The sequence below is a fragment of the Garra rufa genome, chromosome 14 (genome assembly GCF_049309525.1).
Source record: "Garra rufa chromosome 14, GarRuf1.0, whole genome shotgun sequence".
NCBI lineage: Eukaryota > Metazoa > Chordata > Actinopteri > Cypriniformes > Cyprinidae > Garra > Garra rufa.
Window position 1 is genome coordinate 19,620,190 of NC_133374.1, and position 14,678 is coordinate 19,634,867.

The 14,678-nt window shown below is 34.9% G+C and overlaps 1 protein-coding gene across 1 annotated transcript in view; it reads left to right on the forward strand.

Moving 5' to 3' along the window:
- The window catches only part of mettl16 (methyltransferase 16, N6-methyladenosine), a 45,596-nt gene that overhangs the window by 25,788 nt on the left and 5,130 nt on the right, over positions 1 to 14,678 (forward strand). Inside the window, exons 7-8 of the mRNA XM_073818141.1 lie at positions 4,575 to 4,644; positions 8,555 to 8,644. Coding sequence (XP_073674242.1) covers positions 4,575 to 4,644; positions 8,555 to 8,644 — 160 coding nt within the window. The remainder of the gene's footprint in view (positions 1 to 4,574; positions 4,645 to 8,554; positions 8,645 to 14,678) is intronic.

A 14,678-nucleotide genomic window follows, 5' to 3' on the forward strand; every position in this document is an offset into this window, starting at 1 on the left:
ATGAAACATATTTATGGTAGAAATGTTACAATAAATTTATCAAAACTCAAAAATTTGATCAGTAATAATCATTGCTATGAACTTCATTTGGGCAACCTCAAAGGAGATATTCTCAAATTCCAGATTTTCAAATAGTTGTATCTTAGCGTAATATTGTCCTATATAGTAAGCCATACATCAATTGAAAGCTTATTTATTCAGCTTTCAGATGATGTATAAATCTCAATCTTAAAAAAATGACCCTCATGGCTGGTTTGTGGTCCAGGGTCACATGTATTATATTATATTATGTTATATTATATTATATTATTTAAAAGTGGAAATATTCCATGTCATCTTTAAATAAATATAAACTTATTAAAGTTGGAAAAAAAAAAGATGACTTTTAATCAGACAGTTATCGGTTGATGCACTCTCAAAATTACCAAATAGTGACTGATAAATCAGTCTGGCACCAATGTCAACACCTGAGGAGCTGTGAGGAGTATAATGTGAAGGGAATAAACAGGTCTGCAGAGGAGGCGTTTTATACTGGCAGGTCCAAAGGGGGGAAGAGGCCATGCTGATAAAAGGGGCAGGGCAGATGGATGCTGGGATGGATCTGTCATACAGAGTTTGCGTAATTAATTGACAGGCAAAGTAAATAATTTCCCGAGGCGGTATCCGGGCCGCCCGACGGGAGCAGCTGTGTGTGTGACTGGGGCAGACGGCGAGCCCCCCCGTGCCAGGACTGTCAGTGGAGCGCTGGAGTGAGGCGGGTGGGGAGGGGCAGCAGAGCAACCAACATTAGGCCTGATTAACCATGTCATGAGCTGAACCCCAAGAGGAACTTGGCCAAGCGTGCTTGTGTGTATAGAAACCTAGATCGACAAGTTAGAAAGTTGAATGGTATCTTTTAATTTTTACTGTTTGGGTGTAATATCAGATGTAGTTTTAAACCTTTAAGTGTTTTTATGTGTCTTCTGCCTGTGTTGAGAATTGACTGGTGTCCGCAGGGAAAGCTGGGCACTCTTCCATTTTGCTGTGTTACCAGCTCTCTCTCATGGGTTCAGACTACGCAAGCAGACTGTCGTAAAGTGTGTGTGTGTGTGTGTGTGTGTGTGTGTGTGTGTGTGTGAGTGTGTGCGTGTGCGCAGGTGCCCATAGAGCCAGCCAGGCATTCTGATTGGCCCTCTGAGATGATGCTTCCTCTCCAGCCCCTCAGATCTGTAATTACTGCCAGTCTTCCTCTAGTCTCACTTACACACTAAATACAACTCTGATTTTTCCTCATGCCAGACAATCTGTGCTATTGAAATCGTAATTGTTACTACTTCCTCCTCAGGGCCTGATAACTAAAGAGAATGCATAAACACCTCCTTTCCAAGGCCTGATAGATGCTGGAGTACCCCGTTATTAGTCGAGTGTGCTGGGGTGCCACACAGCCTCCCTCCGCTCCGCTTCAGAGAACATGTGTGGATATTAGGGCTCTTTAATATTTCATTCCACAAAATGAAACGATTGTCAGGCCCCTTAGGCTCCATATGCAGCGTAATGTGTGTTCATCTACACTCCCTCGTTCTTGTGGTAGATTTGGCCTTTGATAACCCCAAACCACAGCCCAACAAAAGTCAGCCTACAGCAGAGTCTGAATTGTTTAAGTGTAATTGTGCACGATTGATTTGGTTATTTTCTAAAGAAAAAATGTCTGTAATTGCAACTTGCTCTGCCTCTAAAAATATTTAACTTTTATAATTATGTCAGGCAAAACATGATTTAATCACCATATGATTTGATATGTTTTTTTTTCATATTTTGCTTTCACTTAACCATTTTAAATCCTTCTGCAGTGTGAAAATTTTTATTGCAAATATTTAAATTAGTCTCAAATGTGAGAAGTCATAAACAGTGCATGGAAATTAATTTAAAAATGAATGCTGTTTTATTATTATAGAAAGAGCAAAATAATACAATATTTATTGTATGATTTATACATAATGTATTAATATTTATTTTATTTAATTAATATTTAAATAGTTGTTTAGGCATTATTGTAGGCTACTGTTGTGGGTAATGCAGTCATGTATAGAAGCCCATTTCCGCCACTGAATAAAAAATAAAAAAGGTTATTGGGACTTTTAAATCACAATTCAGATTTTTTTCTTGCAAATGCCAGTTTGTATCTTGCAATTCTGACTTTTTTTTCTTAGAATTGTGAGCTATAAACAATTATTATGAGTTGTAAAGTCATAATTTTAGGGGGTAAAAAAAGATCTGAGGGTTCTCAGAATTCTGAGTTTACATCTCACAATTTCTGACATAAGTCACAATTGCGAGGTTCTGAGAAGAAGAGTCACAATTGATATTTAAACACAATTCTAAGAAGAAAGTCACAGTTGCGAGATATAAACAATTTTGAGGAAAAAAGTCACAATTGTGTGATATCAACTAAATTCTGAGAAAGTCACAACTGCAAGACAAACTCAATTCTGAGAAAAAAAACAATTGCGAGATATGAACAGTTTTGAGAAAAAAGTCACAATCACAAAATATGAACAGTTTTGAGGAAAAAAGTCACAATTGCAAGATATAAACTTAATTCTGAGGAAAAAAAAGTCACAATTGGGAGATTTAGACAATTCTGAGAAAAAAGTCACAATTGTGACATTTAAACAATTTTTAAGGAAAAAAGTCACAATTGTGTGATATCAACTAAATTCTGAGAAAGTCACAACTGCAAGACAAACTCAATTCTGAGAAAAAAAACAATTGCGAGATATGAACAGTTTTGAGAAAAAAGTCACAATCACAAAATGTGAACAGTTTTGAGGAAAAAAGTCACAATTGCAAGATATAAACTTAATTCTGAGGAAAAAAAAGTCACAATTGGGAGATTTAGACAATTCTGAGAAAAAAGTCACAATTGCGAAATAAACAATTTTGAAGAAAAAAGTCACAATTGTGACATTTAAACAATTTTTAAGGAAAAAAGTCACAATTGCAAGATATAAACTTAATTCTGAGAAAAAAAAGTCACAATTGGGAGATTTAAACAATTCTGAGAAAAAAGTCACAATTGCGAAATAAACAATTTTGAAGAAAAAAGTCACAATTGTGAGATATAAACTCACAATTCAGAAAAAAAATCAGTTGCAAGATATAAATGCAATTCTGTGGGAAAAAAGTCACAATTGCGAGATATAAAATAACAATTCTGAGAAAAAAGTCAATTGCGAGTCAATAAACTCAGTTCTGAAGAAAAAATCACAATTGCGAGATATAAAAAATTGAGAAAAAAGTCACAATTGTGAGATTTAAATGCAATTCTGAGGAAAAAAGCCACAATTGCAAGATATAAACTTGAAACTTTATAATTTGAAAATGCTAATTTATATCACACGTTTCTGACTTCAATTCTGTTATATAAACTGACAATTCTGAGGAAAAAAAGTCAGGACTGCAAGATGTAAACTCGCAATTGTGAGAAAAAGTCTAAATTACGAGATAAAAATGTGCAATTAATTTTTTTTTATTCAGTGGCAGAAATGGGCTTCTATATTAATATATTTTAATGTCTTGGAAATATATATATATATGTTTTTTTTTTTTTTTAAATAGCTCAAATCAACAGTAATATAATACAAATGTTAATAATAAAGTTACAGTACATCAAGATTGTAATTACTAAAGATTACACATATTATAAAACACATACACACAATAATTGAAATATTTAAAACAGTATATGAAATACAGTTATACAATTATAATAATACCATTATATCAATAATTTAATTTAGTCTTTAAATTATATCTTACGTGCTTAATAAATATAAAATAATGATATGTTCAGTAATGTGATTTGTATATAGTGTATATAATGCCAGTTAATGGTGATGTAAAAAAAAAAAAGTTATGGCATTAATAGCAAATAATGATGGATTGAAAAAGAAATGTTACCATGAAAATGAAAGTGAACTTGACCTTCAACCGCCACATTCTGCTGACAAATCCTCATTAAAAATGCGTGCCGTCTGTTCTCCATAACGAGCAAATTTGTGTTTACATCTGGCTTTATACCACAATCCAGCCTGTGGAGAAAAAAAATCAAGTCCTGCCCTACATTTATTCACCAAATTTCCTGTTTGACTCATGAATATGTCACGTTACGAAGATAAAATGGCTTGTGAACATGCTTCGTGCTGACCTTTAAGCTATCCCTCAGTGATTAAAAGTGAGATTCTGTCAATTAAGAAACCAAAAGAACTAGAAAATTAAGAGTTGAGCACCAATCAATTATGCATAAACCGTGTTATCCTCCCACTCTCTGTGGGCACCGGCCGATGAAGCCTCATCTTTTTTTATAATGGTGGATATTCATTGATTTTGTCTCACGCGCAGCTTCAAAGCTTCCTGTCGAGGTGGGCTTTTTAATTAAACATCTCGCCTCGTATCTTAAAAATATAAAGAGTAGCCCAACTGACCGTTCCCACAGAGCGAGCCCATATTCAACCCACGGCTCTGCGTCCTGCAGTTTATTTGATGTGCTCCCATGGATCAGGTGGTTTCTCAAGTCTTTTTTTGTCTGTTTACAGGTGGTACAGTTGCATGCTGGGGAAGAAGTGTAGCCTGGCACCTTTGAAAGATGAGCTGCGGAAACAAGGGGTGAGTTTTGCTGTGTGTTTTTTGCCTCTCAGATCTTTCTAGATAAATGAGTGGGCGTTTCCCCAAGACTTCAGGTTAATTGATCTTAATGAGTTTCACTAGCGTGGCCTAAAAACGCACCACGACAGGGAGCGCTAATGGAGTAGATTTCATTAGTTCATTAGGCATCATTAGCTCTGGCGTCACCCCTCCAGCCCCTCTCGATTACCTCCGCCTGTGTCTGTACAGTCAGAACGCTGTGATATCTGTGAATGAAAGGCATTCGCCCTGCTCACAGGTTATTAGTCTGATGTCAGTCAGTCTGCTCGGCTCGGGCCTGATGTGTGGTTTGATTCATCTGAAGGTGTCAGCGTCCCGTCACCCCTCATTAGAGTCATTGTTCTCCTGGCTAACGTCCAGCAGACGGGGCCGCTTCCTCCTCTCACCAGTGTGGCTGTAATTAATATGCTAATGAGCTTCTTTCTCTCGTTCTTGTTCGCCCTCTCACTTTCCGCTCTCCTTTTTCTCTGCTTTTATCTGTCGTTTGAATGCCCTCTGCCTGCAAAGGTCAAACCCGTGTGATGTTTTTTACTGAAGAGCATTGGGATTTGATTTCGCCCTATAGTTCACCCCTAACACCCACATATCTGTGTTAATACACACTCCTCACTGTGTGATTGACAGGTATGTGATTGTAATTCTCAGTTTTAAGCCTTACGGGAGGGTCTGGTGTCAATCATACACTCTGCACGTATACACGTTCATATAGTTTTATATAAGTAAATAACTCAAGGCAGTAACAATTGAAAATACAGCTGCAAGCACACCAAAATGAGGGAAAATGAGAAGCTAAGCATGGCATGGAGCACCAGACCAACTGCAACAATGAGTAAAAGGAAGCCATTTTAAGATGATTTTAGTCAAAATGACAGAAAAATAATGTAGAACTGCTAGTAATATGATTTAATGGCTTATCACTTTTGACCAACAGGTGGCGCTGTTATCAAAACTATGTGGTGTGTTTAGTGTGAGGTGACAAAGGCACACACAAAGTTTGGTGTCATTATGTCAAAGCTTTGCAGAGATGAAGCCTCAGAGTCATTTTGGCATCAAACCTAAAATTTGTAGTGGCGCTGTTCGAAAACGGTTTCATCTATCATCATGAAATCCATAACTTTTTGTCAGCGCAGTCTAAAGATGATCTGACGCGATTTTGGTGAAAATCAGACGAATTGTCTAGGAAGAGTTCGAAAAAGTATGTTTTCAACATATGTCAATATGGCGGACAGAACCTTTGGCCAACTATGGTATAATTGGTATCTATGTTGTCGGCATGACCCAAGGAATATTTTTGAGACCAGTTTCAGTACAATAGGCTAATGCAATCTATAGTTATTAGCATTTTTGGAAATGTCATATTTAATGGTTAATGAATGGTTTAGGGATGCACCGAATCCAGGATTCGGATTCGGCCGAATCCTGGGCTTTTTGACGGGGTTCGGTTTCGGCCGAACCTTAGATTTATTTTCCACCAAAACCGAACCCTAGACTTGCACTACGACGTCACACGGCCGTTGATTACGTGAAGGTGTTTACATAGGACCCGTTCGAATGTAGTAGGCTGTAAGAATCTGAAAATGGAACTCGTAAGCAAAAAAAGTTTTGTTTGGCAGTACTTTCAACCAAAAGAAGGCGATTCAAGTCGAGCTTTATGTTCAATTTGCAATGCCAATTTGTCTAGTGGTGGCAAGGACCCTAAGCAGTACACAACATATCGCCGATGTTAAAACATTTGCGTCTAAAACATCCAAAAGAATACGAGTTGTGCATGAAGGAATCTACAGACAGCAGCCAAAATGCAGCAACTTCAGGTACGGCAGCTGGACAGTCACAGCTAAAAACGTGTGATTAAGGATGCGAGTAGGATTCGGTATTCGGTTTCGGATTCGGCCGAATCTTAAACAGTGGATTCGGTATTCGGCCGAACCCCAAAAATCTGGATTCGGTGCATCCCTAGAATGGTTTATTACTCTTGCCAGCATGGTCCGAAGATGATCTGAGCCAATTTTGGCGAAAATCAGACAAACCGTCTAGGACGAGTTCGAAAAAGTAGGTTTCCGAACAATTGAAAATAGAAAAAAACAAAACCTTATGATTTTAAAAATTAAAAATTTTGGTGTTCATTTGACTCGTCATGAGCCAAGGATTCAGAGAAAAAAAGAATTTAGATTCTAAATTTTGGACAAGTGGTGGCGCTAGAGAGTTTGAGTTAGAGACTCCAAATTTGCTGTGGTTAATGTTGAGACTGTCCTCTATCAGTGTGATAAATTTCACAACTTTCCCGCAAACGGTTCTATGGGCTGCCATAGGCTCGTGAGCGAAAGAAGAAACGGAAGAAGAACGCCAACGGTTTCAATCTATTTTATTTGTGAACTTATGTTTAGCTATCCTTTTTAATAGTTAACTTTTAACTGTTTTTGAATTTTTCAACTCATCAGTCCTCAAACTCTGTAAATATTGGTCACAAACAGATTTACTTTAACTTTTCACCAAGTTGATTACTTACTAATAACTCCCACAGCTCATGTTTTCAGGTCATTTTAAGTCTTATTTTTTAGTCTTTTCCATTAATGCCATTTATGTTGTTAATTCAGAACATGCACGAACACAAGAGATGGGATTTATTGCATGAACCAATCACAATCAAACATAACCAGTCATATTGAATCATATTGCGAGGCACTGCTTTCTCTCACTTGACTTTCCTTCCTTCATTCTCCATAACCCCCACCAAATTCACGGCATGCTTTGGAGCATCTGTTAAAACTCAATGGGTTCAGGGGAGCTGTAACTTCACATGCAGATGTCGGTGTTAAACAAGTGATTTATACACTTTTTAATTATATTTTATTATTTATTTATTATAATTTTTTCTCATCCCATTTTTTGAGGAGGCACTGCCTCCTTTGCATCCTCGGAGGAAACGCCCCTGTCTGTAACCTACTGTATTGTAAAAAAAAAAAAGAAAAATAATAATAATAATAATAATAATAATAAAATCAAATTTTATTTAAAAAAAAAATAAATATTATATAATACATATTTAACAATTAATTTTTGGAAGGACTGATATTTAAATTAAAAATTTCTGTCTGATAAAGACAACTACTTACTTTAGTTAACATGAACTAAGAATGAACAATATTTCTATAGCATTTATTAATCTTAGCTAATGTTAATTTCAGCATTTAGTAATGCATTATTCAAATCAAAAGTTGTTTGTTAACATTAGTTAATGCACTGTGAATTTACATGAACAATAAACAGCTGTATATTCATTAACATTAACAAAGATTAATAAATACTGTAATAAATTATTTGTTTATTCATTGTTTATTCATGTTAGCTAATACATTACAATAAGGTTTCATTAGTTAATGTTACACAATTTAATATCCATAATACTGATAAATTAAAAGAACTGTAACATCAACAGATAACTGATATGATGCTGATATATTGTGCAACCCTAATTATAAAGAACAATTGTACACGTATATTGTAGTAGTATTTGTCGTAATGAATTATACCTGTTGTAAATAAATTATGCTAATAATAAAATGTATTTCTAATGAAGATTTACATTTTTTTCAAAAACATGGTATTATTATAAGTATTATATAAATGACAGTGAGGTTATTTCACTTCACAATAATGAAAATTTGGGAGGGAAATGGGCTTCATTGTCATGAAAATGACACAAAGCAGTCCTAAAAATCATCCTTTCTTCATGCAAAATATGTTGTTCTTTTTTTCTAATATCTTTTATATAACCCAGACTTCTTTTTACACTTTAAGTAAGAATCACTGCCTATTTTATGTTTTAATCACCATTAATAAGATCATTTTATCATCTTTTGTTCTTTCGCAGGTTCCCAAAGTGACACACACGGAGTTCTGTCAAGGTCGGACCATGCGCTGGGCCCTGGCTTGGAGTTTCTATGATGACGTACCTGTGCCTGTAAGCTCTAAACACTTCCTTTATTAGGCCTTGTCCACACTAATAATAGACTGAGAGTGATTTTCGCCAAGGAAAACTGAACTTCTTGAAAACGCTCTCCGAAGTGGATAGGTTTGAAAATGATGACGCATGTTTGGTCATATGACACATATTGTACCAATAGACATCTACAGTGCACAGCATAAATGAGTACACCCCCTCTGAAACTTAACAAATTCAGCAATTACTCTTTACTTAAAAAGATATGTTAGGGTTCTTTAAAGATATATTATTCTAGCACGTCTGCTTCATCAGTTACCAAAGAAGAATGTTAAAATTATTTAGGTAAATACAGTTTTCTTATCAAAGTGATAAAATGTTGTGTTGCAAAATGAGTACACCCTCCTGAAAGTTATTAAATAAAGCTAAATAAAAATTTCTGGTGTAACATTAAGGCAAATTTTGATCAAAGTTTGAATCAAAACTGGTAAAGATGAGTAATTTCTTGACAGTTAAAAGTGTTACATGGCCCACTGAATCATACTCTGAATGGTGACAACGGAGATTTATTTCTTAGCATAAAACATAAATTTGGTATTCATCGTATAGACGGTTTCATCGAGCGCACGCGCCTGGACCTAAGTTAACTTCCGGTCTGTGTTTGTTTATCTGTCTGGTTCGTGTCGCGGGCTACAAACGCAGCTAATAATGAGTAATGAAGTTGGTCTCAGGTTATTGTGCTGTGGTATGTGTTTCCCAAACATTTATTTATTTGTGGCGACCTGCCACGATATAAAAACCGACTGATTTTCCAATTGGAAATTGGAATTAATAGACTAATTAATTAATCTGTTAATAGACTTCGTTGAATAAACGTAATACACGTTTAAAAATCAAACCCAGGCGTGGGTGTTTTTATATCACTGTATTTCTGAAGAAAGACTGTCTTTAGAAAATGTCATTTTCATTTCATCCTGCATAAGGCAGCGTTTTTTAAATTAAGAGCTGCTTTGTCTATAGCCATTACCGGGGAAACCTCGTTTCTCGTGCTTAAAGCACCTCCTACTGGGAAGTAATGAGTTTGCATTTTTAATAAATCAGTCTAATTTACGCAGCCAACATATTTCGCTTGTTATTAAAAAAATAATCTACTCTAGAAGGACTTAGCTGTTGTTATTGATTCTATTTGGATGTCTACCGGAAGTTAAGTTTGGGCCACAAAAGCGCTCATGCGCAGTAACGTTTGTTTATGTTGTTGCCGTTGAAACCGTCTATACCATTTTCCTCTTTTAAGTGTGCAAATATAGCAAAAATAACACAGGAAATTCAAAAACAATGGACTTCTGAAAGGGCCCCTGAAATAATTAGGTCTTCACTTTAAGCTTTCATTACGTGCAGAGAGAGTTTTTGCTAGAAAAAGAGCAGGAGAAACCATGAAAAGTGACACTTTATTTGACAGTGTAAGATGCAGTCTGCCCTACAGAAAACACCAAAACTACCTACTGTAGCCAAAGCACAATAAATTCATTTAGCTTTTCCAAGGCCCATATTTACAAAATGTTGACTTCTGGGAATCCATACTCTGGTCTCATAAGACCAAGTCAATCATTTCAGATCTAACAGCATCCAAATTGTTATGTTGTTGCTAGAGGAGTACATTGAGAAGTGTCTGGTTCCCACAGTGACGTTAAACAGGACAGATGTGAAAATTTGTCATGAACTTGTACACTCAGTGCCAAGAAGGGTCAGAGCAGTGTACTTAGAGTTTTGGAGGACATATTTAGTACTAGAATATTACACTTTGTTAAATGAAATCTAGGGTGTATTCATTTCTGCAATCCCTCATTTAAACAAAAGTTGCTTATTTTACAGATATTAATGGCATATATTTCTGTTTTTATTAAGATTATGTTTAACACATTTAAATTTTGCCATCTTTCTATAAAATAATTAGTGATTATTAAGAAAATACATCTTTTATATTTAATCAAAGGGGGTGTACTCATTTATGCTGTGCACTGTATGTTTATACTGGTATTGTACCTGTTACGGGCTGTTCACTGTCACACTGTTGATACATATGTCTTACTTTGTATACTCTTCATATCACAGTCCTAAAAAGATGACAGAAAATTTACTTGCGATTGCTGTTTGTGGCGAAACATGAGGGCAGTTGCGTTTTAGATCAAACATCCAATCGGGAAGCTGTACGCATTAGAGGATGGATACCCGAGCCGAGCCCGACGGTACCCGACGGAACCCGACGGGCCGGGCCGGGTTCGGACAGATATTTAGAAAGGATGCTCGGGTTCGGATCGGACTCGGTCACATCAGCGCGATAGTGCGCCTGTATTATAACGGCGCTTTTTGCCCAGTGTGCACTGAGACTCTCATCTGTTGACATTTCCGAACGCTTTCCTACAGTTGCTTAATAAAAGCGGGCTTTCCACACAAAAAAAGTGCATGTGTCATTATATGAGAAAAAAAAGAGATTTTAACTGTGTCGGGCTGGGATCGGGCTCGGACATAAATATCTTAATGCTTACTGCTCTGTCGGACGCGGGCCGGGCTCGGACAGAAAAATGTGGCCCGATCCGCACTCTAGTACGCATACGTAGTAAAGCAAATTCAAGGTTTTCTGACGTTTCAGTGTAGATCAGAAACGTCTGGAAAACGCTTGAAACCGCTAGTGGGGACGGAGAGGGATTTAAAATGAAAACGACAGCCTTAGTTTATAGTCAGTAGAGAGTGTGTGCCTCAGTTCAGAGTCAGCTAGTCCTCACATAACCAATGCACCCAGTCCGTTTGATGCGTTTGCATGTGGGAAAGCAACACCTGCTGAATATTCACTGGGCTCGGCCCTCTTTTTAATAATGCATCTTTAGCCCATTCCATCAGATACACTTGACCTGCTTCCTAAGGCACAGCGCAGCTCCTTCTTAGCAACAGTTGCCCAGACAGAGTGACTGTGCTATATAGTCACGCACTTTAGAAGGGCTTTAAAAGGGGAAAAGAGGTAGAGGGAATGAAAAAGGGGGCAGCAGGATGATTTGTTATGGTCTTTCAGGAGAATTCCCCAAGTCCCCGATGCCTTTTTCCTCCCAGGCACTTGAGCAGAAAGATTGGCCTACATATCTGTCTGCGAGCCGCTCCACCCTCAGCCAGATCTCTGGAGCAGTACGGACACGTCTAGATCTGGATGGCACCCGCATCTCTCCCATTTCAGTTTTTCCACTTCCTGTGTCCATTCTTCTTCTCCGAAGCCAGCTGAGCCCCATTAGCAGAGCGTACAGAAGCCAGATCAATCTCTTTGACAGTTAAATCTTCAATTCAGACGTGAAATGTATTGCACGAGAGGTAGGGGGTACAGGGAAGACTCTGACAAAAAAGGACCCTGCTGTGCTGAAAGCGTGCCTGGGATATGAGGCTATTGAAGAAGTGGATTTACAGTGGGGAGGGCGGAGGCTGATGGGTCAAAGGTCACGAGGCAGGAAGCAGCACGAAAGCGGGACAGAATGAGGCCGGTTGTCAGCATCCGCGGATCACTGTGGAAATCATCTGCTTGTGTTCAATAATTGAATAATGACCTTTCAGCTCAGTCTCGGCGTGGTTGAAATCCCAAGGCTCTTTTTTTTTTTTTGCATGTTTAAGAGCGAAGCCACTCTAGACACGTCAAGAGGCTCGGTGTTGAAAGCGGAAGCCATTTTACGCAGGATCTACTCGACCTGCTTGTGGTGGATAAATAATGGACTGAGCGGAGGGGGTTATAATTCACGGTGAAGAGGGGATAAAAGCAGTGCATCGCTCTGATTAAGACTGATAGAAATTAATTAAGAGGGAGCGGGTGGATCGATGCGCGTGTCCGTCTGTTTTCATCCATTATGTGCTCATCACAAATGGGTGGAGATGCTTTGAGCCACGTTTTTGCACTTTTTGGCTTTGTGTAAAATATTATGGTTGGTACCTCTGAGACTGAACACCAGAGATGCTGCCACTCTGAGAGATTCATCACAGAGAATTACTGTGGCCACAGTGTTCTTTTATACTGATGTGTATTTTTGGTCTACTTTTGTTCATAGATTTTGCTTGGTGGGATGAGTTTTTGTTATGCTTAGCAGAGTTTGACAGCTTAAAGTCAGAAAATGGCGCCCCCTTGTGTTGGAGAAGGAGGCTGGACTGCATAGGGAACCGCCTTTTAATGTTAAATCTTAAAATCTGACATGCAATCAGGATAAAAAAAGAGAAAGAAAACAGTATTTTCCACAATTCAATATGACAGGAGTAGTAGTAGTAGTAGTAGTAATAATAATAATAAAATAATTATTTATTATTAATATAATATATAATAATAATATATTATTAAATAAAATTGAATTTAGTATTTACATTCTAAAAATAAAATTAATAAGTAAGTGAATTGTCCTGTAAAAAGTGTAATAATAATAATTATATTTATTATTATTAATTGCATTTAATTATTATATTCTATTATATTTGAATTTTGTATTTTACTATATTTTAAATAAAATTATGAAAATATATTAAATCAGTCAATAAAATATATTACTACTGCAATAATTTTTGTACTGTAAAATAAAAAGCAGTATTTAATAAAATAATAGTAATAATTATTATTTATTTATTGTAATTGTATTATTAATATTATTAAATTGAATTTATTGTATTTCTATTCTACAAATAAATAAGAATTAAATCAATTGTGTTGTAAAAATAAAAAACAGTATTTAATAACAATAATAGTAATAATCATTATTATTATTATTATTAAATTGAATTTTGTATTGAAAATCTAAAAATTAAGAATTTAAGAATTTATTCAGTTGTCCTGTAAAAATGTTAATTTTTTATAATAATAATAATAATTACATGTAGTAATTATTCTATTCTATTATTCATATATTTTTTATTTTATTTAAATTCAAATCAAATTATGTAAAGAAACTGAACCAATAAAATAAATATATTACTACTGCAATATGTTTGTAAAATAAAATGGTATTTAATAACAATAATAGTAATAATCATTTATTTATTTATTTATTTATGTATTATTAAATACATTGAATTTAGTATTTTCAAAAAATTAAATCAATAAGAATTCAATTAATTGTCCTGTAAAGTGTATAATAACAATAATAATAATAATAATTATTATTATTATTGTTATTATTATTCACTACATTCAGTAATTATTATATTCTATTATTATTCAGATTTTTTTTAATTTCAATTCCAAATGAAATTATGAAAAACCAATTAAACCAATAAAAGAATATATTACTACTGTAATATGTTTGTACTGTAAAATAAAATTGTATTTAATAACAGTAATCGCATTAATAATCATTATTAGTATATATGTTTTTTATTTTACTATTTAAAATGAAATAAAAGTATTTAATAAAATTATGAAAGAAATCAAACCAACCAAAGAAATATATTACTACTATTACTACTAATAATAATCATTATAATTTTTTATTTTTTTATTATTAATAATAAATATATTGGATTTAGTATTTAAATTTTAAAAATTGAATAAGAATTAAATGAATTGTCCTGTTAAAAAGTATCAATAAACAAAAATCAGCACACTGTCACTGCCACTCTTTGTTAAAAAGCTATACAACAATAATAATATTAATATTAATAATAATAATAATAATTTAACTTTCATAATAGCTTTAATAAAATAAGCTTCTAATTTGTTGACAACAGATATATATAAACTATACACACATAAAATAAAGTGTCTTTGATGGATATGAAAAAGCAGCTATTTTTTAGTTTGTATTTATGCATTCATGTGAGTCATACCTCAGTTTGGAAAATACAAATATACATAAATATGGAAAAAACATCCCTCTAAAATTTTTATGACTCCAAACCAAAATTGCAGTTTTTAATTTCATGATGTTCCTTGTGTTCCTCCAGTTTTTAGAAGGCAGAAGCTTTAATAATGTCAAATTAAAGATTTAAATATATTAATTCATATTTAATATCTTAATTAACTTTGACAGTCTTTTCTACCTTA